The 27,593-nt window shown below is 40.1% G+C and overlaps 1 protein-coding gene across 3 annotated transcripts; it reads left to right on the forward strand.

The window, feature by feature from the left end:
- The first annotated feature begins 2,491 nt into the window (after nucleotides 1-2,491).
- On the forward strand, nucleotides 2,492-26,915 carry LOC139818124 (proton-coupled amino acid transporter-like protein pathetic). 3 transcript variants are annotated; one of them, XM_071786657.1, is made up of 5 exons: nucleotides 2,492-3,400; nucleotides 15,004-15,089; nucleotides 20,412-20,819; nucleotides 20,960-21,320; nucleotides 22,319-26,915. In XM_071786657.1, exons 1-5 carry the CDS (start codon nucleotides 3,347-3,349, stop codon nucleotides 22,907-22,909), a joined length of 1,500 nt encoding a protein of 499 aa, XP_071642758.1. In that variant the 5' UTR covers nucleotides 2,492-3,346; the 3' UTR covers nucleotides 22,910-26,915. The 3 variants fall into 3 exon arrangements, with proteins under 3 accessions (XP_071642758.1, XP_071642757.1, XP_071642759.1); XM_071786656.1 differs by lacking the exon at nucleotides 2,492-3,400 and adding an exon at nucleotides 13,624-14,300; XM_071786658.1 differs by lacking the exon at nucleotides 2,492-3,400 and adding an exon at nucleotides 13,629-14,341.
- The last annotated feature ends 678 nt before the right edge of the window (nucleotides 26,916-27,593 follow it).

Below are 27,593 nucleotides of genomic sequence, written 5' to 3' on the forward strand. Positions count from 1 at the left end.
TCCCTGATAGGATTTTATTACATTTTATTACATATAGTTCTGTGGTGGAAAGGGAAGTTGAGAATTAATAATTGTTCAATACTGACGCAAATACGTTGGCGCAAATTATTAAGGAGGGGATCATGTAGAATATAATTTGCAACCAAATAAACAAAATTTAATAAGTTGCTAAGAGATGCATCAAATTAAATTGCAGTATATTATTCCTGTCTCAAACCGATAAGTACAGAGAATTGTAGTATCATCATAGGTATATCATTTGAATATCGCGATGTTCGCGATGTTTAAAAAATTTTCGTCTTACAATTAGTTAAGCCTATTGAACCCTTATTGCATTTATATTAAACATACAATTTATAACATTGAAACAAGAAGTTATATGAACTATTTCTCACACATAAAAAAAATTAGTTTCTCTCGCATCCGACAAAATGGACTTATGAAATGTATTGAGGATTCTGTTCCCGAGGTTCGTAGATTAATAGTCGTAGAAACTTTAATAAACTGTCATCAAAGTACATTTTGCGATGTAGAAAACACATATATACATAGACGTGATAATGAACTACGCTCATTAATAAGGGATAAAGAAAGAAATCCTTAATTCATATTTTATCGATCTGTTAAATGATTAACGTACGAAAAGGCTAATTTATTTCGATATGTAACACACAAAAAATACGATGCTTCAAATTTATTATAATTTAAGCGCAACGACTTTAATACGACGCAGAATTACGCGAGGCGCCGACAAGCGAGTTTCGCGTTACCTGCGATATTAGATAGCGAAATCATAAACGTAATATCGGGTTACCACTATATAAATTGCTTGAGTTTTCGTTTTTTTTTTTACTGCATCATTATAGATCCACGAAAACGCGTGCGTCACTTTTTAATTTTAAGGAAACGCAACTTCAAACAAGCGGTCGAGAATATTAACGCTGTGTATAATTATATTAATGTATAATTTCAATTACCAAATAAGTTTCCATTTTTGTTGATTATTACTCCTATTTTATTTGTATCTTATTCATATGTAAATAACTTGTATGTGGGCAATTCCACGTCAAATCGGACAAAAAATGACCTCGCATTTTTTTAAATCAATCAAAACTTTTTTTTTACGTGAAATATACATAAAATAAGGAGATACACATTTTTTCGTTCGAAAAATATATCTTTTCGCAGAAGTTATAGGTAATCCAATTTTCGTGAAATATGAAGAATTCGTTAACTTTAAAAATTATTGTCTCTGGTTATATTTGTCGTAGAGATCTTAAAAAATGTATTTTAAAGATAAGGAGACAATATTTTTTATAAAAATAGTTTAAGTTACAAGAAACTGCAAATTCCAATTGTTATAAGCATAATTAAAAACTATTAATTATTTTCTTTACCAAAAAGTATACTTTAAAAACTTTTTTTAATAATGCTATTTTTCCATTTTAGTCCGAAAACACGTATTTTTTTATTTTATAAAATTAATTAAACAGAAGATGGAAAAGTAAAATAGCGTGACGTATTAGTTGATTTACATGGAACACGTAATTGTAAATCAAGTAACACGTTTGTCACGCTATTTTACCTTTTCATCTTCTGTATGGAATTGAGCAAAATTGTAATGATTTACAAGACGTCTGTCATGCCATTTTATCTTTTCATTTTTTGTATAGAGGTCAACAAAATTACAATTTAAGCAATATAAGTATATAATATACGGAGCAAAAGTATTCTGAAACAAACACAATCTTACAAATAACTAAGATCACTTACAAACCTAAAGACCGAGAGACTTACCATATGGAGCGCCGAAAGTCTGAGAGAGAGAGAGAGGGAGAGAAAGAGAATGGAAATTTTCCGATAAAAAAGATCAGAACATGACATTCGTTACGGAAAATTCCAGCCCTTCGGAACGGGGGGAAAAATTAACAGTCAAGTTTTGCAGTAACGATTTACTTTACCGGAAATACTGCGCAATTTTTAAATCGTAATGTTCATGACAAAAATGTGATTTGTATAATGTTAATTAATAATTATGTCATGTGAAAAAAGTGTCGATCAATTTAAAAAATATGAGATCATATTTCGTCTGATTGACGTGAAAATGTCTATATATTTTTTTCTTTATATATATTGGCTCGAATTATCTAAAAAGATAGTAGATTGAGTAATATTGTCTAAAAAAATAACATGATAAATATGACGAAGCTGACAATCTTGAATGCGATATAGAAAAATACGATATAGAATAACAAGATGTTGTTGAAGACCAATTACGAAGGGGTGCGATGGAGTTTGACGGAACGTCTTCGCGAGGAGGGGAGCCTTGGAGCGAGTCTAGTCGGACGTCGGACGAAGAGGTTTGCTATAAGCGTCCTCGTCTTAGGGTGGGGCAAACCGCATCGAAAGGGACGAAGAGGGTATGCCGTTCGAAGGAGTGGGAGACCCGGAGAAACTGCGAGGCGGCTTTCCGTATCGCGCACCGACCACCGTTCATTCTTGTGCGAGTCTGTTCGCCGAACCGCACGCGATCCGCCGGACGAAACGCGGCTTACTTCGGGATCCTGTTCGAGCATTCGAAATCGTAAATTACTAATTCTTCCTCGAGCAGTCTCGATCGATATTACCCGGCACCCTCGCTGCTCGATAGAGAAAGGGGTGAGATCGCGTGTTTCTTTCCAGAGATTTGGGCTCTTCTAGACGCCCCTCCGACATTACCTCGCCGATTCCTCCGTATTCCTCCCTCTCTCCTCCGTATTCGCGAACCAACTGCTCCCACCCTCCCGTTAACCGTTGCTCCCACCGCGGGGCGACTTCCACACGCAACGTATACCGATCGCGATCTCGCGACTCGCGGCACCCACCGGAGGGAAGCTGACGTGAAAAGAGGGACGAAAGATCAGTGCGACATCCGCGCTCGTCCGAGAAGCCGAGCCCTTGCCATTATATCGTGCACCCACGAGGCCAGACGCACCGCGATATACAGATAAGCGCACGCGACGCGACACAAATTTCCCTCCTCATCCAATCGTCTGAATTCACGTACACGTGCGTGCGTACTCACACGCGGGAATACACCGACTTCCCCCATTGCTAGCGGGCTCGAATTTCGGAGCGGATCCGCGTTTCTTCATCTCGACGCCGCGCCACGCCGTTTCGGACGCCGCACGGAGAGGGAGAGACAGAGAGAGAGAGAGACAGAGAAAGAGAGGAGCAGAAGGAATCGTATACACATAAATATATACAGCTAAACACGCATATTTATATACGTGTCTGTTGCATACTCGGAGCTAGACAGTAGACAGTCTTCTGAGACCAGAGCGACCGGAGCACGCCGAACTCAACGATGTCGCACAACACGAAGAGTCTCGGAATACCGATACATGGCGGCAGAATTCAGGTGAGAGTGCTCGATATATGACTTATTAAATAACTTATCATCCAATGCTTAATTATTACCGAATTTGTAATTTATCTTCCGTCAATCGAATCCGAGATACACGTAATAGTGCCGTGCAACTGACCAATTCTATGCCGAGTAAAAATTTACGTTTGCTATCAAAGTATATCGAGATACCGCATATCGCGGCACGTTGGGTTTATTGATTTTATAAGCGAAGATAGCACGAAAAGGGTATATTTTTAGAGACGCTATATTCCCAGAAGTTTATTTCTCTTTGAAAAAAATTCACGTGTCAAGATGAAATTACTTCAGATTTACAAGAACGTTCAAGGCAAGTAATAATATCTAAATGGGATATAATTTTTACAGTCACTTTCGATAAATGGTATTTAAGACAGTATCTTTTAAAAGAATATACTTTAATTTTCTTGCGATTCTACGATTCTTTCTCGCGTCTCTCAAGTCGTAAAATCGCGCGCCGCTCGCGGTATTCGAATTTTAATTGTTAATTCTAAAGGACAGTGGAAAAGTTGCTTATTAGATATTTCGCGGCATTGACATATACGTGGTTCTTATCGCGCGTATGCAATCGCCACATGGCACGGTGGCGCGTAATACAGTCCGTGAAACGTCACTGACATTTGCGCGCGCGATATCAGCAATAAGTATATTCAACCTACTTTTTTACCTACGCTTTCGTACATTTTTTGTACTTGAAACGTAATAGATATGTGCGATCGAAGGAGAAATAATAAAAAAAAAATTACGTACAGCGACTACAGTTACGATTGTCCAAAATGTTGCCGCGAGGGCGAATTTATAAATCGTGTGCCACGTGAAGTTGATAAAAACGAATCACGTGGGGGGGGGGGGGGATTTGATTCCGAGTAATGCGTTTTATTACGGATACGCGCAATTTGGGACGTCACGGACGATTACGCATATGTATTCTGCATATGTAGACGGCAATTGTGTAATTAGGTGAGCGCATTTATGCGAATCGTCGGCAAGCCCATCGTCATATTGTTCTCCGCGATTATTTCACATTCCTTTCCTTTACGTTGCATTCGTTGATTTTATGCAAATTAATCGTGTCGCATTATGATTTGTTGGAATTGATTATGATATGTTGGAAACGGAATGACATCTAACGCGATTATTTTAATATTTTTTAAACATAAATTTAATTGAAAAATATAAATTGATAAAACATGAAATGTATTAAATGTGTTCTTAATTAATTACGATAATTGATTACCATATTGAAGCAATTTTTACTTTAAAATAAAGAAGGTTAGAGCATTCTTCGTTTTTTTTACTTTAAAGTAAAAATTGCTTCAAGACGGTTACGACACTAATGGACAAACTGGAATTCTGGGGCGATTCGAACGTTATCATTTATCGCCTTATCAACATAAACTCGGTAATGCAAACTTCGTCTTTCACGTTACGCAATATAGGTAAATCGATGACTTCCTTAACTCGAGATAAGGAAGAAGTTCTTGCGAACTAAGTTACGCGGCGATAACGATCAATTGCAAATTCCCCGATATTTCAGATAGTCATCCTCCTGACTCATCGTGAAGTGAAACGCCTGATAAAAAAATTGCCATTCCTCGAGAAATCATTATCGCGGTCGTTCTCCTTGAATTAATGTATACACATAAAATGCGTGCGCAGCATGCGATGCGTCATGCGCCATTATCGTAAATTATTTCGGAACTGAAAAACGTGTCCTGTTGCAGCTTATCTATCTGTTTCATCGACATTTTTCGATTTCTTGATTCGGATTGCGCTCTATCAACGCCGTTTATTTTTGGTAACTCTACGCATCGACTCGCGTTTCATTATCACGATACGATAAGTGCACCGGATGTTTCCCACCGTCTTGAAAAAAGAAACCCTCACAATTTACGAGAAATCGCGCGATAACGCGCGTGATATACTCTAAAAATCGTCGCGGGTTCGGTTTATGCAAAACTGATTCACAAGTGCGCTACCTTCGCGCTAGAACAAATGATTTTATCAGTGCGCAACATTTTTTTTTTGCTTATCGTGGTTTTAACGAACGCGAAAATCGGCCACGGCGTAAAAGTATATTTTCAACCGACCTTCGCGCCGTGCAACGCGGCTATTTAAAATTTCAATAATGTTTGGCTTTCCACGATTGCATACCGACACACGTGGACCGTCTCTGAACGTCACTTATTTTTAAATGGGACGATGATAAAGATAATGCTTTCCGTATTCTCAAAAAGTCATATTCTCAAGTCGTTAAAGTTTATTCAAAATTGTCGCCAGCCAAACAGGACGTCGATGGCGCGGTGTTCTTTTTTCTATTTCGCTCATTTCGATTCAGAATGAATAAATGTTTAAAACGTTGCTCTTTATCGGACGTCTAGTTTCTGTTGTGACCCCGATCGATTGACGACGAAGGTGGTTTTCCTCGAGACTCACTGGCCGTGCGTTGACTTTGTATCGGCGATCGATGCCACGCGGTGAACAAACCGTCTGCACAACACCCGTATCGCGCGTTTTTAATCCGAGAACGAAGCCCTAATCGTTCTCATTGCGCGGATAATAAACGAGAATTATGTATTATTGAAAATTTTATTAAATTAAATTCTTTTGGACATATAGACCGGAACGTTGAATTATTTGTAACATTCGGCCCGAACATTTTAATCCTCCATTTTGTATTGATTTTATAATAATGGTGCCTATATATGCTTTAATTTTTGTTTTCGAATATATAAAGTTATATTAGAAGAAGATTTGTTACATTTGTCCAGTAAAATTAAAATCTAGATTATTATAAAATGAAAATTTTTATAGATATTAAGATTATTAGTTTCAATGTGCTTTTTTCATTTAGAAAGAGATCTTCCATCAATCTTTGTTTTAAAAAACTCAGATAACTCAGTAAATTTATTCACAATAGAATTTGATAGAAAAATAGTATATTGTTTGCACGAATCTAATAAATAAGAATCTGTATCGACTCTATATTAGGGATAAGTATAGTCACCAGCAAGTTTGGATCGAGTCTTGAAAATCCTCTGTTTCCAATGAAAGGTTTCGCTCTATGGTAATAGAATTTCGTAGAAATCGACATTCACACGCAAGCCTTTCTACAAATCCTCTTGAGTCTTCATTCCGATTGGGCTTCTTATTCGTATCGTTTCTCCCGCCGTTTCGACACCAAAAATCGCCAAACTGGGCCTCTCTCTCTTGGGTCTCTCTTTCGCAATAAAAACTAGTTTTGTTTTAAATTGCACGATTCTTCCCCTTCTCCAAAATTGTTAAGTTTGCTCGGTCAGTCGCTTCGTGACATGTCTAGCGGCAATGGCAAGTGGCACGGCGGCGGCGGCGACGGCGGCGGCATGGCTACGTCATGGAAATTTCCTCAACTGACACCTTTCCTGTTCCTATCTTTCCCTGTTTCTCTTTTTTCCTCTCTCTCTTTCTTTCAAGTCGTTTCCCCTTCTTCCTTCCGTTCTCTCCCTCCTATACTTTGCCATCCCCTCTTTCTGGTCCCGTTCTTCGGTTCCGCCGCTATTCCAGCAAGTCTGGTACGCCCCATGCCCCATGTTCTTCAGCTGTTTGGCGATCTCGATGATTTCGATCGGCTGTCTCAGCTGTCTGACTGGCCGTCTTTTTCGCTATCTTTTTCCTCGAAGGCGATTGCAAGACCATGCCATCATGAACGTGGGCGCCGCCAATTTCCGTCACCACGAGGAGACGTCATGTCAATTCTGGGCGTGCACCAAGGCGTGACCTTGACTATGGAGACTCACACTTCCTTGCATTGAGCACAGCTTTTTTTTCCTCGTTAACGTTTAATGGAACGCTCCAGTTAACTCGACTTCGCACACTTATTGTTGAACTTCCGCTCGCGGAACAATTGCACAGTTTAAGGCGCAATTCTTCGAATTTACAGCCTCGAATTAAACGTAAAGCAATTGTGTTCTAATAAGTTTGACGCACAGTTGATTTCTGACAATTGGTTTTATTACGCACACATATTCCGCAGCGTTATGCAACGGACTCAAAAATTCAGAAATTGTCAAGTTTATTCCTTTCTGCATAATTAGGTCTAAATTACTTTTCGTTTCTCTTTAATGTACATCAAGGCGTTTTACATTCTGTCAATAAAATTTTACATAACACACGAAGTCAGGATATTTGCAAAATAATGTGGAAAATGGATCAATCATAGGTCAATAAACAAGCGATAAGGAGATTATTGTATAAAATATAATGTGATTTATTATCTTCTACTAAAGAAATTTACTGGAACGTTTAGAACTGCATAGGGCCTTCATCAGCCATAAAATAAATTAATTAATAAAAATTACGGAAAAAGAGTTAGGCTATATGATTGCTACAATAAATAAAAAATAAATACGAAGATAAATTAACGTGTCATAACTAAATAAAACGTGAAAAGCGAACCACACGAATTACAACAAGTCAACGAGCCACATCAAAGTTGAACGCATTACAATAATAAATAAATTAATTTTAAAATATAGTAAATATTATAAATAGACCAAACATTGTAAAATTTTACTTTTTTTATAAATGCAGCTTGATGTACGTTATTTATATCAAGAAAAGTATAAAGAAAGCGTAAACATTTACACGTGCTATAAATATTCTTTGGTATTATACTCAGTCGTATGCAGATTAAAAGCCTATGACATCAGGACTTCGCAATGAATACAATCGAATCCGATTGAATTGATGCGTTTAATACTTATCGTTCGGTTAAGCGATAAATCTAAAGTGCAAAGTCTTATAGGAAATTAAAAGATATAATGTCGTCGCATTACGTGCACTAAATACGCCTATTACCGAATGTACCTAGTTACGTCATAAGGATAATTTCAGCATACGATCTCTCTGCCGAGCGGACAAATTATATAACTATAGAACAGTACCGAGAATTCCGAGTAGGCGTGATTCACGCGTCAGTGTATTAATACAAATCCATCTATTTCGTGCTCGCAATTAAGTTTCTCGTGTGAGTGGTGCACGTGTCGTGGTCACCGAGCGGCGAGAACATGAGGCCGGTTGCGTACGGTTGCTGAGCTCACGTTGGAGTTCAGTGGTCTGCGAGGAATAGAAATCACGCGAGTCCGTCTCGACGACACTGTACCGGGTGTCCCAGTGAAACTGAACGTTCACCAGAGACAAGATGAAGCGACGATACAATCTGTGCGAATCGCTGGTAGAGGAGAACTCGTCACGCGTGTCCGCGCGTGAGAGGGATTCGAAGCCGGGCGCAGTCTTTTCACGCTGGTTGTTATATAAGGACCAGACCAGACCAGACCAGACCAGCCGGAGATTAGTCATCCGGGCGACGCAAAAATATGAAAAAAAAGATGAGAAGAGATAAGAACTTATCGCGAATTACTCGTCTCGAGTGTGCAAAATCATGTTTAAATCATTGGCGACGTCTCTTATCTCTCATTACTCTTTCAACGTTTCCGCCGCTTTATTGTCTCCGGTGACAAGGCATAATTGCACGAATCTGATTCATCCGGGTCACGATTTGGCCGAACCACGCAACCAGATTAAGAAGGTCAATGCTGTTACCAGCTAGTTCAACGATCATTCATACGTGTCGCGCACGTGTATGTCTACACTTGTACCACATCTGTACAACAGCCTGTTCCCTAAATTTTTTATTAATAAGATATTCTTTGCTGTTCTCATTTGAAGCTTTTTTTGAAAGTTTCATGCAGATATATGTGTATCATTTGTTTTTAATTAAAATAAAATTATAATTAGAAACGGTCATTAAGTGAAATTTTAATTCGTTATAATCTTGAGACTTTCAACCGTTGAACGTGTTTTCTCTTACATTTTATGTCAAAATAAATTAATTTCTTCGCATATATATTGTATAAAGCCATTCAATTCAGATGAAAGTTTTCTTTTTGTTAAATAAATATATAATACAATCCACACACATATATCCTACATTTCCAATGAAAACAGTATTACAGTAGTTGATTAAAATTACCTATTAATCCTGAAATTAAAAAAAAATTTTTTTTCCGTATAGATTTTATAAATCTATTCTATCAACTTACAATTCACACGATATATGAAAAGTCTAAATTATCTTGATTATGCACAAGGAAAAGAAAAGATACTTATATGTTTCTTTTTGATGTTACGATCCAACTAATTGAGAGCATTTATAGATATAAATAGAGAGAAAGAGACTGAAAGTTACTTTGCAGGAAAGAATGGAATTCCTTATTTCTAAAATATTCTCTTCCTCGCGTCAATTTGAGAAGCACTGCCATGTAATACATATGCGCATAATTCAGGGGCAGCAGCGGGAACGAGAGTGCGAGACTCCCACGCGGGTGCAGCCGTGCGTAACGCACCGTTTGTCGAGATGAGGATGTGACGTTGCTGTCAAATTTGTCAATTCGTTATTTCGTCGCCGCCGTCGCCGACGACTAGCTGATTCGCATTAGAGTACACGAGATAGGCTGTATGTCTTTATATATAGATGACACGCGGCGCGATGGGTCAGGAGTCGGGAGAGCAGCAATCATACATTCAGACTGGGTCTCGCAATTCGCCGTTATTGTGGCATTGAAGTCACATGCTTTGTGCCGAAAGGAACGCAAAAGCCGCGACCTCTAATACACCGCAATTTCCTTCAATAGAGAGCCCATTGCGCCGATTTATGATTCGGGACTCGCTCGTTAGAGAGGTTATATTTGGACACGGCCGTTTTTATTGACCCTTGAATCGATAAAACTTTTTTTTTCAATGATTTAATTGACGGGTTATTAGCGGCGATCGAAATGTTTATTGAAATTACATCATTCGCGTTCGATCGGTCTAGACTTTCATCCTTGAATGCCAAAGGTCCGTTAAACTTATCAATTTCAATTTCGCATGCGCGCTTCTTCTATTTATCGCTAGTTAGAAAATACTGAAGGCTTGATATCTTTTGATACAAAACTTCAAATAATTAATTAATTTTGTGAGAACTTATGTATGTACACAAAATTACTAGTGCAGTAATGCATTAACGCAACAGATGCTATAAATTCAGACACATATACACATAAAATAGCACCGAATTAATAATACTGAATTAATGAAATCTATTTTTATTCTGACATTTATTTGCATCTTTGTCAACTCAAAACGGCAACTAATAATTTTTGTTTTTATCATAGCTTTTAGTATTCCTTTGATGATTTACATTTCAAAAGCCATAAAATTATTCATATATATCTTCGCTCAATGATATCACCGATAATTTTTTTGATTCGTAGAAGCATATTTAATTATCTGTCGCCCAGATGTTTTTTTTTTTCAATTTTGTAGAAACGTGTTCTCTTCCGATTGGCATTATCCAAATTTAGATTAGTTCACAATATTACAAGAAAAGTTTTAATTAAAAACAGCAATTCTCAATAAATTAATAAATAAGAAATTATTAAACAAACCTAAGCAAATATAAATAAATTGTTAACGAAAATAGGAAATTAAAGTAAATAATAATTTTTGCCTTATTTCTCTCAAATATAATATATAACAAAAATGAGATCTATTTTTATATCTTGGCTTAAAAAGTCTGGGAAGTTTAATATCCTTATAATAATTTTACCTAGATACTTGTACCATAAATAAATCCAACAATTCTGATGCTTCGCGCGCAATCTTCTCAAGATGATCGAGCTTCATCTCGAAATAAACGACGCAAAAGCTCTCTATATTTCGTGCTGTTTATGACGCGCACGCAAAACAATACCCGGAAAAGTAATACGACGACAGACGGCAATTTGCACGGTTGCTCAATATCAGTATACATTTAACGACTGTCACGAATTTAGCTGTGCGTTATCTCGCGCCGGTGTTTGCTCGTGGAACCGTGTATGTATATTTTGCCGCTAATGACACAACGACCGTGTGCGATTAGCCTTCAAGGCCTCGGCCGCTCGGCTCCCCCATTTCGATATCGCTTTTATCCCTTCCTTCTTTCCGTCACTGATTAGACCACCCTACGTCCGCGATTACTTTCCGAGGTTTCCGCTTATCGCGCGATTAGGGTTACGGCTGCGTCTCATTCATTAACATAACAGAACGTCATGTGCTTCAGAATCGTATTAGGAATATTCGCCGCGAGAAAATCGAAAATTTATTTTTAGCAATTTTCGCGATGATACAATCAGTCTACACAATAGCAAAGTATAACTAGCGCTTTTTTTATCATATTATCTTTATGTTTTCTGATGTACCAGATATACCGTTTCCAGTAAATCTACATGATTAAATTGATAACAATGATGCTAATCATGCTAATGATGCTAATGATACTAATAAGGTTACTTTCGACTTTTATAGTCATTAAATCTATAGCAGTCTGTGATAAAAAGATATCTCAATCGTGATAACACTGATTACATTTCAGGCCAACTTTAATTAGAAATAGAGAGAAAGAAAAAGAACGCAATGGAATAAAGTTTCTGCGCGGCGCAAAAATCTCTCCCTGTTTCGTCGCGTGGAGAACGCTTCGCTTCGCGTCGTTTCGTTTTCGCCTCGACGAGGCGCCGCGAGGCAAAAATAGACATCGAATTCGTGCACGAGGCCGACCTTATACGCGGAGCCGTGCGGTAATTGGAAAGAACGGCGGGAACCGGGTCTCCTCACCGCCTCACGTTTGCGGGTTTGCGGGTGCGTCGCCGCCGAGACGGCCGGATTTTGTGGGCAGACGTTCACCGTGACCGGAACACACGGCGCGCGGCGGGATACGTTACGCGTAGGCGCCGCGCCGTTACGGATGCGTATCTCTCGTCACTCGTGCCTCGCGGCGACACTTCCCAAGCACCCGAAATAATAATAAGCACCGTAGACATATATTGACTTATTGACTTGACTTTCGACAACACGAAATCGTAACGCATTTCGAGTAATTTGATTGGTGAACTTTAAATACCGTTTATTTAAAGATTATTATATAGCGTCGATATTTTGGTATTGGGACTTTCATCTCTCGAGATGATCTCAGAAGTCTGCCGTTAGCTATCGTCGCGCGAAACCTGAGACACCCTATACATTGGCTCAAACACAACGAAGACACAATATTTGCTTACGTAATGGTGACGTATTCGGTGGTTAACGCTTGACAGCGTAAAAAATATATTCCTAAAGACTCGAGATGAGTATTTTTGTGCTCGATCAACAATTCACTCGTATTGATAGGTAAATCGCGTTTGTCGTATCATTGACATTTTTAGACTCAACTCAGTAAATTTTCAGCCGTACTCTAAACGGCACTCAAGTTCGCGTTGTTTGCGCGCGTTCGCTCTATCGACCCCGGCCTAAATCGTCATAATGATTCTAAGGCGAAACGATGAGATTCGTCTCATGGAAATATCGAAGACGCATCTATTTTCGGAGCGTGAACATTGGCTCTGAAAAATACTTAATTTTCACAGGACGACGAAAACAATGTCGCAGGATTTCTGGAATTCGATGTAAATTGGGGATGACAGATTTATGTACGATTGCCCCGCCGCGATTACACATACACAGAAAAAAAAGTGTCAAATCAACACTCGATATGCTTGTATATACGTAAGAATATATAATCTTGAAATAAGATTATATTTGCGTTAAACGAAGAAAATTAGTGTTAAACGAAGAATTATATAGTTGAACCAACGCAATATAATCTTATTTCAAGATTATATATTCTTGCGTATATACAAGCATATGGAGTGTTGATTTGACAATTTTTCTGTGTGTATCTAGAAGTGATCATAGAAGTGAACATAATCGCGATGGTGCGGAAATAAAATTATCTTTTTCCCTCTCGATTTATATTGTTCTCGTACTTGGCTGTTGGCACACATTGAATTTGCGCCGCGAATTTTCCACTTTTCATCGCGCGACGAATCGACGAAACGAGCGTCGTGTACCCTCTAATTCGCGAGCCAAACCGCGGAGGTGGTTGACGATTCGACGATCTCCCGTCTGTCACGTCCCGTTCAAACAGGATCCTGGTTAAACCTGGTTAGCGGTCAGATGGCCGGCTCACGTGAGCCGCGACCGCACGTCGGTTTGCTCTTCCTATTTTCGTATCCGTGCGGTATATAAAGAGCCCGTCCTCGGCGGACGTCGTCGCCGAGAGATTTGGCAGCGGTAACCGCGCTTTTCTGCGCCGCACACGGCGCCGTACATAGAGCGGGCTCCGGATAGCGGACGCTCTATCCCCGCTCGCGGATAGAGCGTCCAGAACACAGAGGACCACGCGGTTTAGTTTGTCCGTCGGCATATAACGTGGACACTCGGTCGTCGCGACGCCCGTTTTTGCACTCGCGTTCCTCTTCGGAGGCGTCCGCGCCGCGCCGTGTAGGCAGAGTGTCTCAAGATAGATTCCTCGTCCTCGCCTCGTCGCGCGCCTCTTCGACCCGCAAAAACGGACGCGAATGTGAAACGCGGACCCGAACGTGGATGACGTGATGCTACCGCGATCATCCGCGGAAAAACGTTGTTCTCCGAGAGGCAGGAAATTTTGCTCAAAGTGGTACCGCGCGAGCGCGTCGACGTTCCCCATCCTCGCGGTCTGATTATTCCTTCATCACGTTCCTCGGGCCGGAGATCTCGATCGAGATTAAGGGCGAACGGCCGGGTGTTGACGTGAAATCCAAATAATGCCGATGGATAACATGTGGTGCGAATGACATCCCTTCCCTTCTACGAAGTCTCGGGCGTTATCGGAATTAATACGTGTTCACATATTCGAAGGGTGAAAGAAAAGGCGAGAACGAAAATGGGGAACACCGACAGCTCCCACGACGTGGAAATGAGCTCGCTGTCGGTGGTGACGACGAACGATCGTCCCCATATTATGGTGAATACAAATTATACGAATTATGTTGGTTAATAATCAAGGTAATTTATCAAACGAGGAATAAAAATATCGTTTACGACGGCGAAGCGCAAAGGGAACGTAACCAGCTTAATAGACTGGAGAAAATAAATTTTCGCAATTAATTTACTAATTCACCGCTGAAATTCGATCCTTTACCGTGTACTTTTTTTTTTAATTTGCGCGTTGGCTAACGAGTTAATTTCCTCGCGACACATCATGCGCGAGTGACGCGTCAATAGCGTTTGCCGATTTATTAAAGAGTCGCCGCTGTTACGTCGAGTCGACAATTAGGATAAATCGTAAAACCCGGAAAACCGTTCGGTAAAACGCGCCAATAAACATCCGTATATGCGACTCAACACAGATGACGCGAGGCCGGGTAATAATATCAGCGGTTGCAAAACTGACCTGTCCCAATATCTACTCCCCTCCAAAAGAGACAATTACGAACAGCGGGTCATCGTCATCGTCGTCCCGGCGCGGCGGCGGTCCCGGTGCATTCGAAAACGCACGTCGCGTATACGTTAGCCGATAACGCGCGCTTATTTCGACCCCACTTGATTAATCCGCGCGCCGCACATCACGAGCTCGTGACGACGAGCTGATCGTCCGTCGTGCGGCCGATTCGTTGAGTGAAGGTAATTCATTCGTTTCATCTGGTCCCCTCCCGTTTCTGTTACAGAGAACGCCAATGCGTCCAATGATAGCGGAATACGAGCCGAAGAAGCAGGGGGTGAAAACCGAACTCTCAGACGTGGTGCTTGTCAAGTAAGTCTCTAAAACTCCGCTAGATCAACGCGAATGAACGGCTCAATCGATAGTTGAGCGCGTTCATTATCTGCTACCACGACCAATCATCACCATTGCTTTCTTGCCAAACCCAAATGCTCGAGCAAACGTGAGTGAGAAGAAAAACCCGAGGATCATATATTGTGCATTCACGACTTATTTTTTTTCCCCGTTAATATGTGTATTCTATACATTCCATTTCTCTTGTGCTATACTATATATTACTATGGTTATATATTTTAATTGACCTACTCATTTCCCTGTTCTGTTTGTTTTTTTTTTGGTTCCGTTGTTTTTAAATTATTCTAATTGTTGGTACTAATCGTGCATACCGCCTGATCGCTGACGTAGAATTCGTAGCGTAGCTGGCACCAGGGATGCTTGACGGCCGCCGCCTGCTGAATCTTGGACGACTGCGAAGTTGCTCGTTTGTGTTGCGTACGGATATGTATACCTGCTTACTGTGTCATGTTCTTTCACGTCGTGCGAACGAGAAATTCATTTAATCGAGAACGTACGAGGCCTCGTTAACCCTCAAGACGGTCGATCCATGAGATCGTTATTATCTAAGCAATGTCCAAAAAATATCTTCTTTTTACATATGAATAATATACGTCGCCCTTTTTTCTATTTGCATTATTAATAATATTTCTCTATTTTTGCCTCGTTTTAATTTCAAGATTTAAAGCATAATTTATTATCTTTTAATGGTTCGCCAAATTGATAACGAGGAAAAAGCGACAGCTTGAGGGTTAAAACTAATGCCGAATTTATGGTCCGCGAATCGTTTCATCACTGTCATCTTGCGAATAATATAAAAGAATGGTTTCTCTTTCATCGTATGAATAAGCAAGCGGCTGATGAACATTAGCAATATGTCTATAATAAGATCTTATCTCGACTTGGCAGATAAACAACGAACGAATAATCAAAAGGTTTCTCTCTCTCTCAGTATTACGCACAAGGTCATAATATGCAAATAAAGGCTGTGATATAAGAAATTTTGCTTAAACGTTGCTTCCTCTTTATATCAATCAGATTACTATATTACAATATATAATTTTATATTAATATAATCAAATTTGGATATACGTACGAAAACTATTCATTGTTCTATAAACACTTTTCACGTGCAATAAAGTTTTTAAAATGAGACTGGTCATCGATAGCTTCCTTAATGGTTACGAGATCTGTCTTTTGTTTTTCTGCGTAAAATGTGATAATCGACGAATGAGAAAAGCGGCGATAAAAACGTTGATGCAGACGATTCGCTTCCTTCGTCGACCGATTTAGCGCGGCACGGCCGTAACGAAATCTTTGGATCCTTTGCGCTCGAGACGAGACTCCTCTCTGCTGCCGTTTTTACCTCGTCACTCGTCGAAACCCGTTTACGCAACCACCGTCTCCTCGCACGTGCGAATTCTCGTGACCTTCGAGCAGTTTGCGCGGTGTCGCATGTAATTGTGCGGTAGGCTGATCTCTGACACCTTCGCGCTTATGCATTTATGCATTATCCCGGATTTCCTGCATTATTCTCGGTGCCGCGGACTCGCGCTGTTCTAATTTCACTAAGCGGAATATCCGTACGGTCAATTGCTCGCCAAGGCTGACTGATTTCTAATTCCATTTAATTCCCGTATACTCTCTTCTCGGGATCGCTTCGCTGCCATTTGCGACTTTCGAGCGTCGAAGTTACACGTGCGACGAACGTAGTATAACTTACGCAGGATGACCCAATTACACCTCATTCGAGATATTTAAAATAAACGGTTAAATTCTCAGGCCGATTAAATCGCGATCGAAGATCTCGCGTCCAATTTTTCTGACAATCGCGAAAGTTGTGACGTTTAATGGAATATTAAATCGTAGTCGCGGTTTTTAGCGCGCGATAATGGATTATAATAATTAAGCGAACGGCACTCGCAAGAAATCATTCGGTAAGAAGAAAATCCATTATGCCGGATTAACCAGATCAATTTGCGCGTCGCGTGCATTCATACCTTATAATTTGCGTCGAGCAACACGGTGCTCTCACTCGCGGAAAAACGGCAACAGAAGGAGAATCGTTATACGGTTCTCCCCACGTCGCTGATCGAGAATGCTTCGTGTAGAGAGGTCATGCGGTATGCAAAGCAAAATATCTTCCCAGAGGATAAAGGATTTGTCTTTACTGTATAATATGTGCATTTATATGATTCCAGACTAGCGTATAAACTCCGGGCGTAGATTCGGGCTCTATGAAAGTGCTCTGCGAATAACGAAAGAGAACAAAAAAAAAGATACTATCGTTGAGAAACAAAAATAAGAAAATGCGACACCGTCGGATCGACGCTTTTCCTTGACGCTTTAGCTCGATGAAAATTTGCACGAAAATGACGACGCGACGCGACGCCGACTTGGACGCGATACACAAAAATATCATCGGACGATTGCAAAATCCGTGGCCGAGAGCCGAGACGTATTGGCATATCGATATTCGGTGATAGATCTATACCGACGTGCGTAAAAGCGAAATAAAACAAAAAAACAAAAAGAAAAAAACGAAATAAACGCTCGGCCAAGTGCGAAAGGCTCGGCAGGCTAAAAGGAGGCAGGAGGCTTGTTAGTCGTCGTACTGCGTCGTGGCGCTGGGCGTCGCGGTGATGCAGTGCGGTGGTTTGCGGCTGCCCCTCTGTAATGTATGTTTCGCCTGTAAACGCGGCGCGTTGAAAAAACCCCCCTACGGTCCACGTTGTAACACGTGACGACTGTTCCGGGACACACACAGACTCTAATCCGCGGGGGCTTTCTCGACAGAAAGTTTCGCACGACCACGGGAGAGAAACTACCGCACCTAAAAGACATGGGTACCTATAATACCTAAACACCTATACCGTCTTCTAATTTTTTTTTTTTTTAACAAACCTAACATACACGAACGTTACCCCCATTCTTTCTCTCTCTGCTCATACGCACGTGACACGCGCGCGTACACACGCACACACACACACACACACACGCACCCAGAGCAGACATGTGCGCATACATACATCATATTTGCATACAGAATACAGAACGAATTGCTCGCGTCGTGCGAATCACTCGCGTTTTCGATCGCGGTCGCAGATTGCAGAGAGAAAATTCCTCGTGACTTACGGGACGCTATTTACGAGAGCGAGGATGTGCTGCATGTCTCATTAACCGTTAATTATTAACATGCCGACGCGTCGCGCTCCCGCCCTCTCCTCCCTCAGAATCCATCCGCTGATCCACCTGCTGCGGTCCGACTTTTCAGAATGTTATCTGGGTGTTTGCGAACGAGGGGAAAAGGGATGGGTAACGCGAGCCGTCGTTTACACGCGTGATCACGCGGAATGCGCGGCTTCAGCCATTCGGCAGCGCAATTATCGCCGTGAAATTTCAATAACAAAACGATATCACTTCGCAAAGTCTCGCTTGAAATTCCAAACCGACAGCGATCGCGATCCGAGTCATCCAATTCGAACTCAATGAAATTTCGCTAAAAAGAAAAAACAAGTCGCATGCAAAGAATCTCACTTTCGACAATGAGTCATGCGATTCGAATTTCACGCATCGTTTGCGTCGGCGACGAAACGACGGCTTACGCTACGCTTCCTTTTCCGCGCGTATTCCAGGGAGGTCTGGTGAACGAGTAGACGTGCCGAGAGAATAGATATGTTGAAAAAAATATGTTTAAAAAAATCTATAGCAATGAAAGAGAACACTAAAATATTACGAGCGAAACAATTGATTAAACACGTACTCCGTTTTCTTGCTTTTAAAATACTCATCGTACTTTCGACATAATAACTTTATCGTATAACAAACTCGTGCTTTTGCAATTCCTCGAATACAAATCGACTCGTAAAAACAGATAAAAATATACAGAATTTCGACGGATTCGCGAAATTCTAAGTAACTGATTCGCAACGCGCTAAAACTTACGATTGTTTCACTCATAATCTTCTCTCGGTACGAACGGACGGAGAGTGGGAAGCAGAGGGAGAAACGATTGTTTGAAAAATTCAACGAACGGATTAAGTGTTCGCAGAACATTCGCATTATTTAAACGTACGGAGAGTGAGGTTTGTCCAATTTGAAGATCTAAATCTAGTCTTCTGCTCTGTCTGCTATTTATTCGACCACTTAATAACGATCTTCATTTTCACGCCTACAGAAACTTAAAAAATACAAAAATAGTTTGTTTTCTCAAATTATTTCTAAAACACGAGTATCAATTTGAACATGGAATTCTAATTCGAGAAAAGAAAACGCTCTTCTTTTTAAAACTCAATATACTTAAATTCGATATTAGCGGAGAGAATTAAGGATATGATCACAAGTAGTTCAATATATAATTAAAGATAAATAAAGATCCAAGTATATAATTAAAGATAAATAAAGATCCAAGTCAAATCCAACAGTCAAGTTTTATTTTCTAGGATTCGAGTAATCGGAGTAATATTTACAAGAAACAATAAATTGGACATATCTCAAGTTTCGAGACTTCCTCTAACGCGTCTCTTTTTCTGCCGGCTTTGCGCATTAAATATCGCATTCTGCGCGCGATGCATCGAATGCCGTTCGGCTTGATCGAGGAACGCTTTTGACGCAGGAACTCGCAATAACGACCTAATAGCGAGGGTAACGCAAAAAGCTCTCATCTCCTCGCGAATGAAATCACCGTCGTTAAAGACGCCGAAATCTCTGCCGCGCCGCGGCGATACTCCTCTCGCATGCATGCGTCTCGCGCCCTGTCTGCGCCTCCGCTGCTCCGCTCTCCGTCTCCCTCGGCATGCGAGCGCGCGAGAAAGAGAATCCTCCTACCTACAGCACGCTCTCTCATTATATTCCCCCTTCGTCGCATCATCAGTCGCGATGAAAATCGCGGACACGAGGAAAACGCCGTACCGTGTAAAACAGAAACCAGGTCCCACGTAACACTTTTATATCCCACGCGCAAGATAAATATATATGTATGTATAGATGTACGTATGGGACATCGCAGAACCTCCCCCCTCCCCCGCCCCGCCCCACCCTGCCGTTCCTTTTTTATCTACGTACATTTTAAGGTGTCTTCCTTCAACGGGAATTCAATTAGACATATCGGTTTCTTACCCCGGCTCTATAATCTTATTGCTCGAGCTTTTGACGACCGAAACCGGTCGAACAGTTCGTAGATGAAAGAAGCGGCAACGTTCTTGCGGGGACACCCTGTATATATACATAATTTACGTCCCATTCACGGAAATCGTTTGGCAGCGATTACGCTGCAGTATGCTAACGTCGCCGGTTTTGCAGATACAAGTGCGAGAAAAATGACGTGCCGATTACGGTCACGAACGGCTCGACCTTGCCGCTCGTGGAGCGACCGACCGACGAGGAGGCCGCCCTTTACGACCCGTTCGAACATCGCAAGCTCGCCCATCCCACCTCGGACGTCGACACGCTCATACATCTGCTCAAGGGGAGCTTGGGCACGGGCATCCTCGCGATGCCGATGGCCTTCCGCAACGCCGGCCTCGCCTTCGGCCTCTTCGCCACCTTCTTCATCGGCGCGGTCTGCACCTACTGCGTCCACATCTTGGTCAAGTCCGCCCATGTCTTGTGCAGGCGGCTGCAGACACCTAGTCTGGGCTTCGCTGACGTGGCCGAGGCGGCCTTCCTGGTGGGGCCCGAACCCGTTCAGAAATACGCCAGACTCGCCAAGTGAGTTTTATTCACGGAGAGACGTTACATTTGCATTTTATCTCCAGGGTCATTTAAGAAACATAAAGTCCCGCAGACGTTTTTCTGCAATTTATTGTACGAATAAGACTCGATAATAATATCATTCAATGCAATTTCAGGGCGACGATTAATTCGTTCTTGGTGATCGATCTGCTTGGTTGCTGCTGCGTGTATATCGTCTTTATCTCAACCAATCTCAAGGAGGTCGTGGACTATTACACGCAAACGGACAAGGATCTGCGAATGTACATGGCCGCGTTGCTACCGCTGCTCATCATCTTTAACCTCGTGAGGAATCTCAAATACCTCGCGCCGTTCTCGATGGTGGCGAACGTGTTGATCGCCACCGGCATGGGCATCACCTTCTATTACATTTTCTGCGATCTACCCACTATCAGCGACGTTCCGAATTTCTCCAGCTGGTCCCAGCTGCCCCTTTTCTTCGGCACTGCCATCTTCGCCCTCGAGGGAATCGGCGTTGTACGTAAATCATTTTTTATATCGCTATACCGCTCAAGAGAAATTGTAAGTACCATTGGATGCGAATAAAATATTATAATTTGTACTTTGTAATTTATGGCAGAAATTTTTCAAGCTTTTCGATCGATATGACGTTTATAGCTATTAAAGAAAACTTACTGATAAAAGTTACAGTAAAATCTGACTTTAAATCTCTTTGATTAGAGTACGACTCGCAGTGCGATCACCGCGAAGATAGATATTACGACACTAGCATCAGAAATAACTTTGCATTCAGTTGCTAGACACGTCCGGACACTTAACGGTCATGTTTGATTGTTCAGAGTATCGACACGCGTAAATCAAATGGCACGCCCTGGCCTGTGCGTCATGGAATGTTTCGGACATTCGCGACGCGTGTCAACTTGATAACAAAAAAATCACATTACCATTCCATAACTCTCGCGGCGATGTCTATAAGAAATTTTTCGCGCGGGATAAAACGATTGTGACTTTTTAAATCACCAGAGAATTGTTTAAATATTAAAGTAAAAAATTATATAATTTTTTTAAACCTAAAGAAAAGAAAATATTTATAAAAATTAAATTTCATATATTTTCTCGTTTAAATCTAAAAGAAACATTTGCATGTGTTTTATTTTTTACTCATCCTGCATCGATAAGATAAATACAAATTTTCAATTTTTATGTGCATTCTTTTGTTTTCAATTCCATGTATATTTCTTCATTTCCTTTTACTCGCTATCTCTATATATAATGCTGATAATATCTATCTTGCGCACATAATATCTCGAAAATCTTTCAATTATTAATTAATCTTAATGATTTCATAGTATGAAATAGCTAGAATAAATAATTGCTGGCTTCGACGTTCCATAAATGTCGCTGTGTTATATATATATATATATATATATATATTTTTTTTTTAATTTTTGAGAATAATTATTTTATTCGCTCGTCGCAAGGGTCAATCGTCAAAATTCGTGATCTGTTTCTAGGTAATGCCGTTAGAAAACAATATGAAAACACCGTCGCATTTCATCGGTTGCCCGGGTGTCCTCAACACCGGTATGTTCTGCGTCGTGTTACTGTACAGCACCGTGGGTTTCTTCGGCTACTGGAAGTACGGCGAGAGCACGAAGGCTTCCATCACGCTCAATCCCCCACAGGATCAGGTGCTTGCCCAATCGGCCAAGGTGATGATCGCCATCGCGATCTTTCTCACTTACGGGCTTCAGTTCTACGTGCCTATGGAGATCATCTGGAAGAACGCCAAGCAATACTTCGGCTCCCGCCGACTGCTCGGCGAGTATCTCCTCCGTATCATATTGGTGATCTTCACTGTTTGCGTGGCAATTGCGATTCCCAATTTGGGCCCGTTCATCTCCCTCGTTGGGGCTGTGTGCCTGTCGACGTTGGGCCTCATGTTCCCGTCGGTGATCGAGCTGGTGACCGTCTGGGAGCAGGAGAACGGCCTCGGCAAGTGGAACTGGCGGCTGTGGAAGAATATCGCCATCATCTCTTTCGGCGTGTTGGGCTTCCTCACCGGCACGTATGTCAGTATCCAAGAGATCCTGGAAGGCAAATGATGCGCCGGGTCCGGCGTGAGGAGCGGCCCGCGAAGACCGCTCGCGAATACCGCTCGTCGCCCGACGCCCGTCGGGCGGCGAGTATCACGTATGACAGCGTGCTGGACGACGCGATGCTGTCAACAGACAGGCTACCGGGTTCGGGACGGGCGTTTCTACCGAATCTCTATCCCCGTGTCCTTCCTGTCGGTAGCACGACAACTGTGACAATAATGACGACGATGACGATGACGAAGACGAATGACGATAACGACGAAGACGTCCACGGAAGTCTTCGCGTGATTAAACTTTCATTTATCATTTTCTTAATGGTAGTCAAATTAGTATTACGCGCGTCGTGCGCGGTTGACAAGGCGCGAAGCGTACGGTCGGTCAGGGGAATTCGAAAAGTGATTTCATATATCGTGCTCTTGATAACTTATCATTATTCTCGCGCGAGAAGTCACGCAAGATCAGCGTTACTCGCAGCAAGATAGACCGTTGTAGTTGATTGGTGTAAAAATTATTACGTCTATCAAATGTGAGGTCTAAAACAAAATTACGTGTATCAGTTTCGAAACAGAAGACCAAGTATTTATCATGTTACCGGCCTCTAAGAATTCCAATCTGAACGTTTAACGACGAACGGATGGTGTTTGCTCTTTTTTCCTGATTATTTTATGTAAATCAGTGCCGCATCGGCCGTACGCGCGTAGCTTTTTGCGAACTTTACAACTGCGGGACGGTTTTCTAGAATAGCGTACGCGATTTCCTGTGGTCGTACGTATACCCTGTATACCCTATATATATGTATATTGTGTATATAAAATACACAAACCATCGTGTTTTGTGAATGACAAGTGGGAACCGTACGCCTCAGTTATTACGTGCTTATTCGCTCGATCGGATTATCGCCGTAAGACAGTGGTCTCATTATAGTCACGTGGGCCGCAGACACGAGTTCACATCACCTGGACATGGACGAAGAAGTTTACGTTCGCGCACAAGGATTTTTATCTGAGCGTATCGATATGGTTACGTGCTCTCCGCATATAACCGACGGCGCCGAGTCAGCGTAAAATCGCATCTCCTTATTATTCGGAATTTTATAAAGAATTTGGTCGGATATTTCGATCAAGAGTCCGTTTGCGGCCCGTACAAACGCGTGCCTGAGACTTCTGCTATAAGAAAACGATCTGTAAGATACTGCGTTTCGCGGGATAACGTTGATCGAGCGTCACGTCACGGTTTTCTATGAAAATTGATGTGTGTTTGATTTTAGGAGAAATGTAAAACATTATTTCAAGTATTAGAAACATTATTTATATTTTTTTAAATAGAATGTTAAATCTGTTTAGTATTCTGATAGTCTTCGTTGAATTTGTTATATAATATTATTGATAGTTACATAAATTTAAAAATGAAAAGAAATATTTTCAATTTTAAAATCGATTTTATTCCAAGCAGGATTTCCGGTAAAAAATATGTTATTCTACACGTTTGATTTATTTGTTCGTGTAGAATTATTATCTTCTTTGTGATACACGCATATTAATATCCAAGATGTGCAAACGAAACGAATGATTCACTTGGCTGCAATTACGACTGCAAGACCGATTTCTTCAGACGTGACGATCAATCGACGTGATTCCACCGCAAACCGTTGGTCTGTTCCTAGTGCATGATGCACGATGATGTACAAAGAAGATTAATCCATTAAGAGTAGTAGGCAGAAAAGTGCGTAGGTGTAGTAATGTCGTGATGCACGCTTGCTAGTCTGTAAGTAAGATCGCGAGACACCATCGCGCGCTATTTCGTCAGCATGTGCGATAATGACTCTCGAATTGGTTAGTCTAGTGTTAAAAATGTCCCGAGGAACGATTAATCGTTAGTATCTATATTAAAGGGAAGGTAGAGTCGGAAATAGAAAATGAGTATTCAGATGTTCATTAACACGTTATCACATTGACGAGAAATAGGACAAAAATTTGCCGAAATTTTTTGAAAAGTGTCACAAACGAAAAATTAAAATTTTATCAGCAAAAACGAAGCTGGCAGATACGACACGAAGATGTATTTTGACTATTTTTTGATAATAAACTAACTTGCGCGTTTTACACATTCGATAATTAGCAATAATCTCGATATATCTTAAGAGAAATACACTTTTGTAAGATACGCAAACGACAAGACTGCAAATAACTCTTTTCTATGTTTTAGAAAAAGATTTATACACGTCACTTTTCGCATTGGCCTACTTCGAAAGATCATTTTTTTCAAAAGCAGTATTAAAGTAAGATTAAAATTGTATGTTTAGATCTGAGCGGCATCGTCACTATTTTCAACTCTTTATAGCGATTTTAGAACGTACAATATCTTTTTCGTATTAACAACCAAAAACGTAAGATATTCCAAACTGATAAATTAATAAATTTCGTGTTTTGTAGAAATATCTAACACGATAGATAAATAATTTTTAAGTGTGATAGAACATTCGTCGTTCGAGATAAATGATAAAATCGTTTGACAGCTGGATAAATGTGTAAACTTTAGCTAAAAAATATAGAGTAGCATATCTATAAATAGAATGTGAAAAAGATTTTAATTGTAGATAAAAATTTAATATAACATTGAAATCTGGTCTTATATTTGAACACAGTTGATATTTATAATCACGTAACTATACTATAACGTAGCTTTACGGAAATAAATCCATCATTATTTTTAAAGAAATAGAAATATGTTTATTTAACTAAAAACAAAAGATTTTCAATCACAGTAGGAGTTGATAAATTACAATATATAGCCAATATAAGTTATTTTAAAAAATTCACATTGAACATGAACCTAAATGTTAGATGATTGGATCTTCTCTGTTCATTGTAATAATAATATGACAAAGTATAATTTTCTCTATAAAGAGTACATAGAGACGATGAGAGAGACCTCTTCGAAACCCAATCTACATCCTCTAACTGACAATGAGTTCTAATTTCGAAAAAAAGAGATGTTTTGTAAGAGCATACATATTAGAAAAACGCTGTATGAGACACACGTAATTCGTACTATTTTAATGCGCCATCGGTTTTCAGATAGAAGGAACTGCGTTTTCGACTGCGAAAGAGAGAGAATAAAGTAGATTAGCAATTTTGTTAAAACTTTTGAAGTACATTAGATCTTCTACAGTATACAATGGATTAATACAAGTCTGAGATGAAATTAAGACGACAATAAAAAGCATATCGCAAAAAAAAATGAAGAAAGAGAATATAGTATAAGTAATGTGCGACAGAGAGAAAGAAATATCAGATTTGGACCGTGGGTCCTATTTCCGGGTTCCTATCCGTAGATTGAAAATGGGCGCGCAATACGTAAGCCGTATCATTTTCGATAGGGCCGTATTATTATCGTAATGATGCGCTCATTTTGATAATTTTTAGGATTTTATATAAGAGAACGTAGAGACGGGATGTAATTTTGCCGAGACGAAAATTGACGATCGATGCATGGCGATTATTGCCAGTCTTTTCTTTCTTTAGATTTTAAAAGAAAGAGGAACAGCACACGCATATATCTGTTGTTGAAAAACGCGTGGCTTTTATAATTATTGTACATATACGTATTTACAAAATCTTTCTCTATTAATAGTGTAAATTTATAATGTGTGTAGAACTGTTTGTTAAATAAATCGACAATGTAGATTTTTATTGAAACGACAACAGCTGTTATTATATTCTTCGTTCATACGAAACCCAATATTTTTGTATTCATATTTTGGATAATCGCTGGATCTGCTTTGCCGCGTGTTTTCGAAGCAATAATCACCGTGCAAACGGCACCTTTTTACATGCACAACCGTCTTGTGCAAATTGTTAATTTGTCAATCATTATATATATATTAGATTTTACAATATTTAATATACAACGTATAAAACTACGTTTTATACAATATATATATGTATATATATGTCTTTTTTTTTTAAATTGTTCAAAAAGCTGAATAAAATAAATTTGTAAGAAAACTCGATTTCTGTTTCTAAATTACAAAGCTCCATGCAATGAGTGGCGTATTCTGCAATTACACAATGTTGCACAATAAGCGAATTCCGGAAAGTTCATTTGTTTGTTTGGCCATTAAAGTGTAAAACGTCCTCGATTTAACTGTCACGTAATAATGCAAGCTTTAGGTATGCATGACCAAAACCTACTTGTATAATATATTTCCGCGTAAGAAAACTTAAAATCGACCCGCTCATCAACGGATGAATGTATAATTATGCAAACAAGCACATTCTTTCTTTACGTAAAGTAAATGACTCACAGATATAAAATAGAATCCTCCACGTGTAATTTTTGATTTATATATGTTAATACGTGTAGAATTGTGCTGATGTGTAAGTATATTCTTTATACTTAATACAATTTAACAAATATGTAGATATATCGCGTTAAAATTGTAAAAGAAAGCTTTTGACATTGTAATGGCTTTTATAAGAATATAATTAACATAAATTTTATTTTATTAATATTATTATTTAACAAGAGTAATAAAATTAATTTTAGTTCAATATACAGTTCCAGAGATCCAAACGATTAAACGGTGCATATACCGGAGGAAGATAATGCATCTTTTTTTCGCATATACTCCACTCAAGTCTCCATCTTCATTACATGCATTAGCATGCTTGGTTCTGGGTAATGGTAA

This window comes from Temnothorax longispinosus, chromosome 8 (assembly GCF_030848805.1).
Source record: "Temnothorax longispinosus isolate EJ_2023e chromosome 8, Tlon_JGU_v1, whole genome shotgun sequence".
NCBI classification, from domain to species: Eukaryota; Metazoa; Arthropoda; class Insecta; order Hymenoptera; family Formicidae; genus Temnothorax; species Temnothorax longispinosus.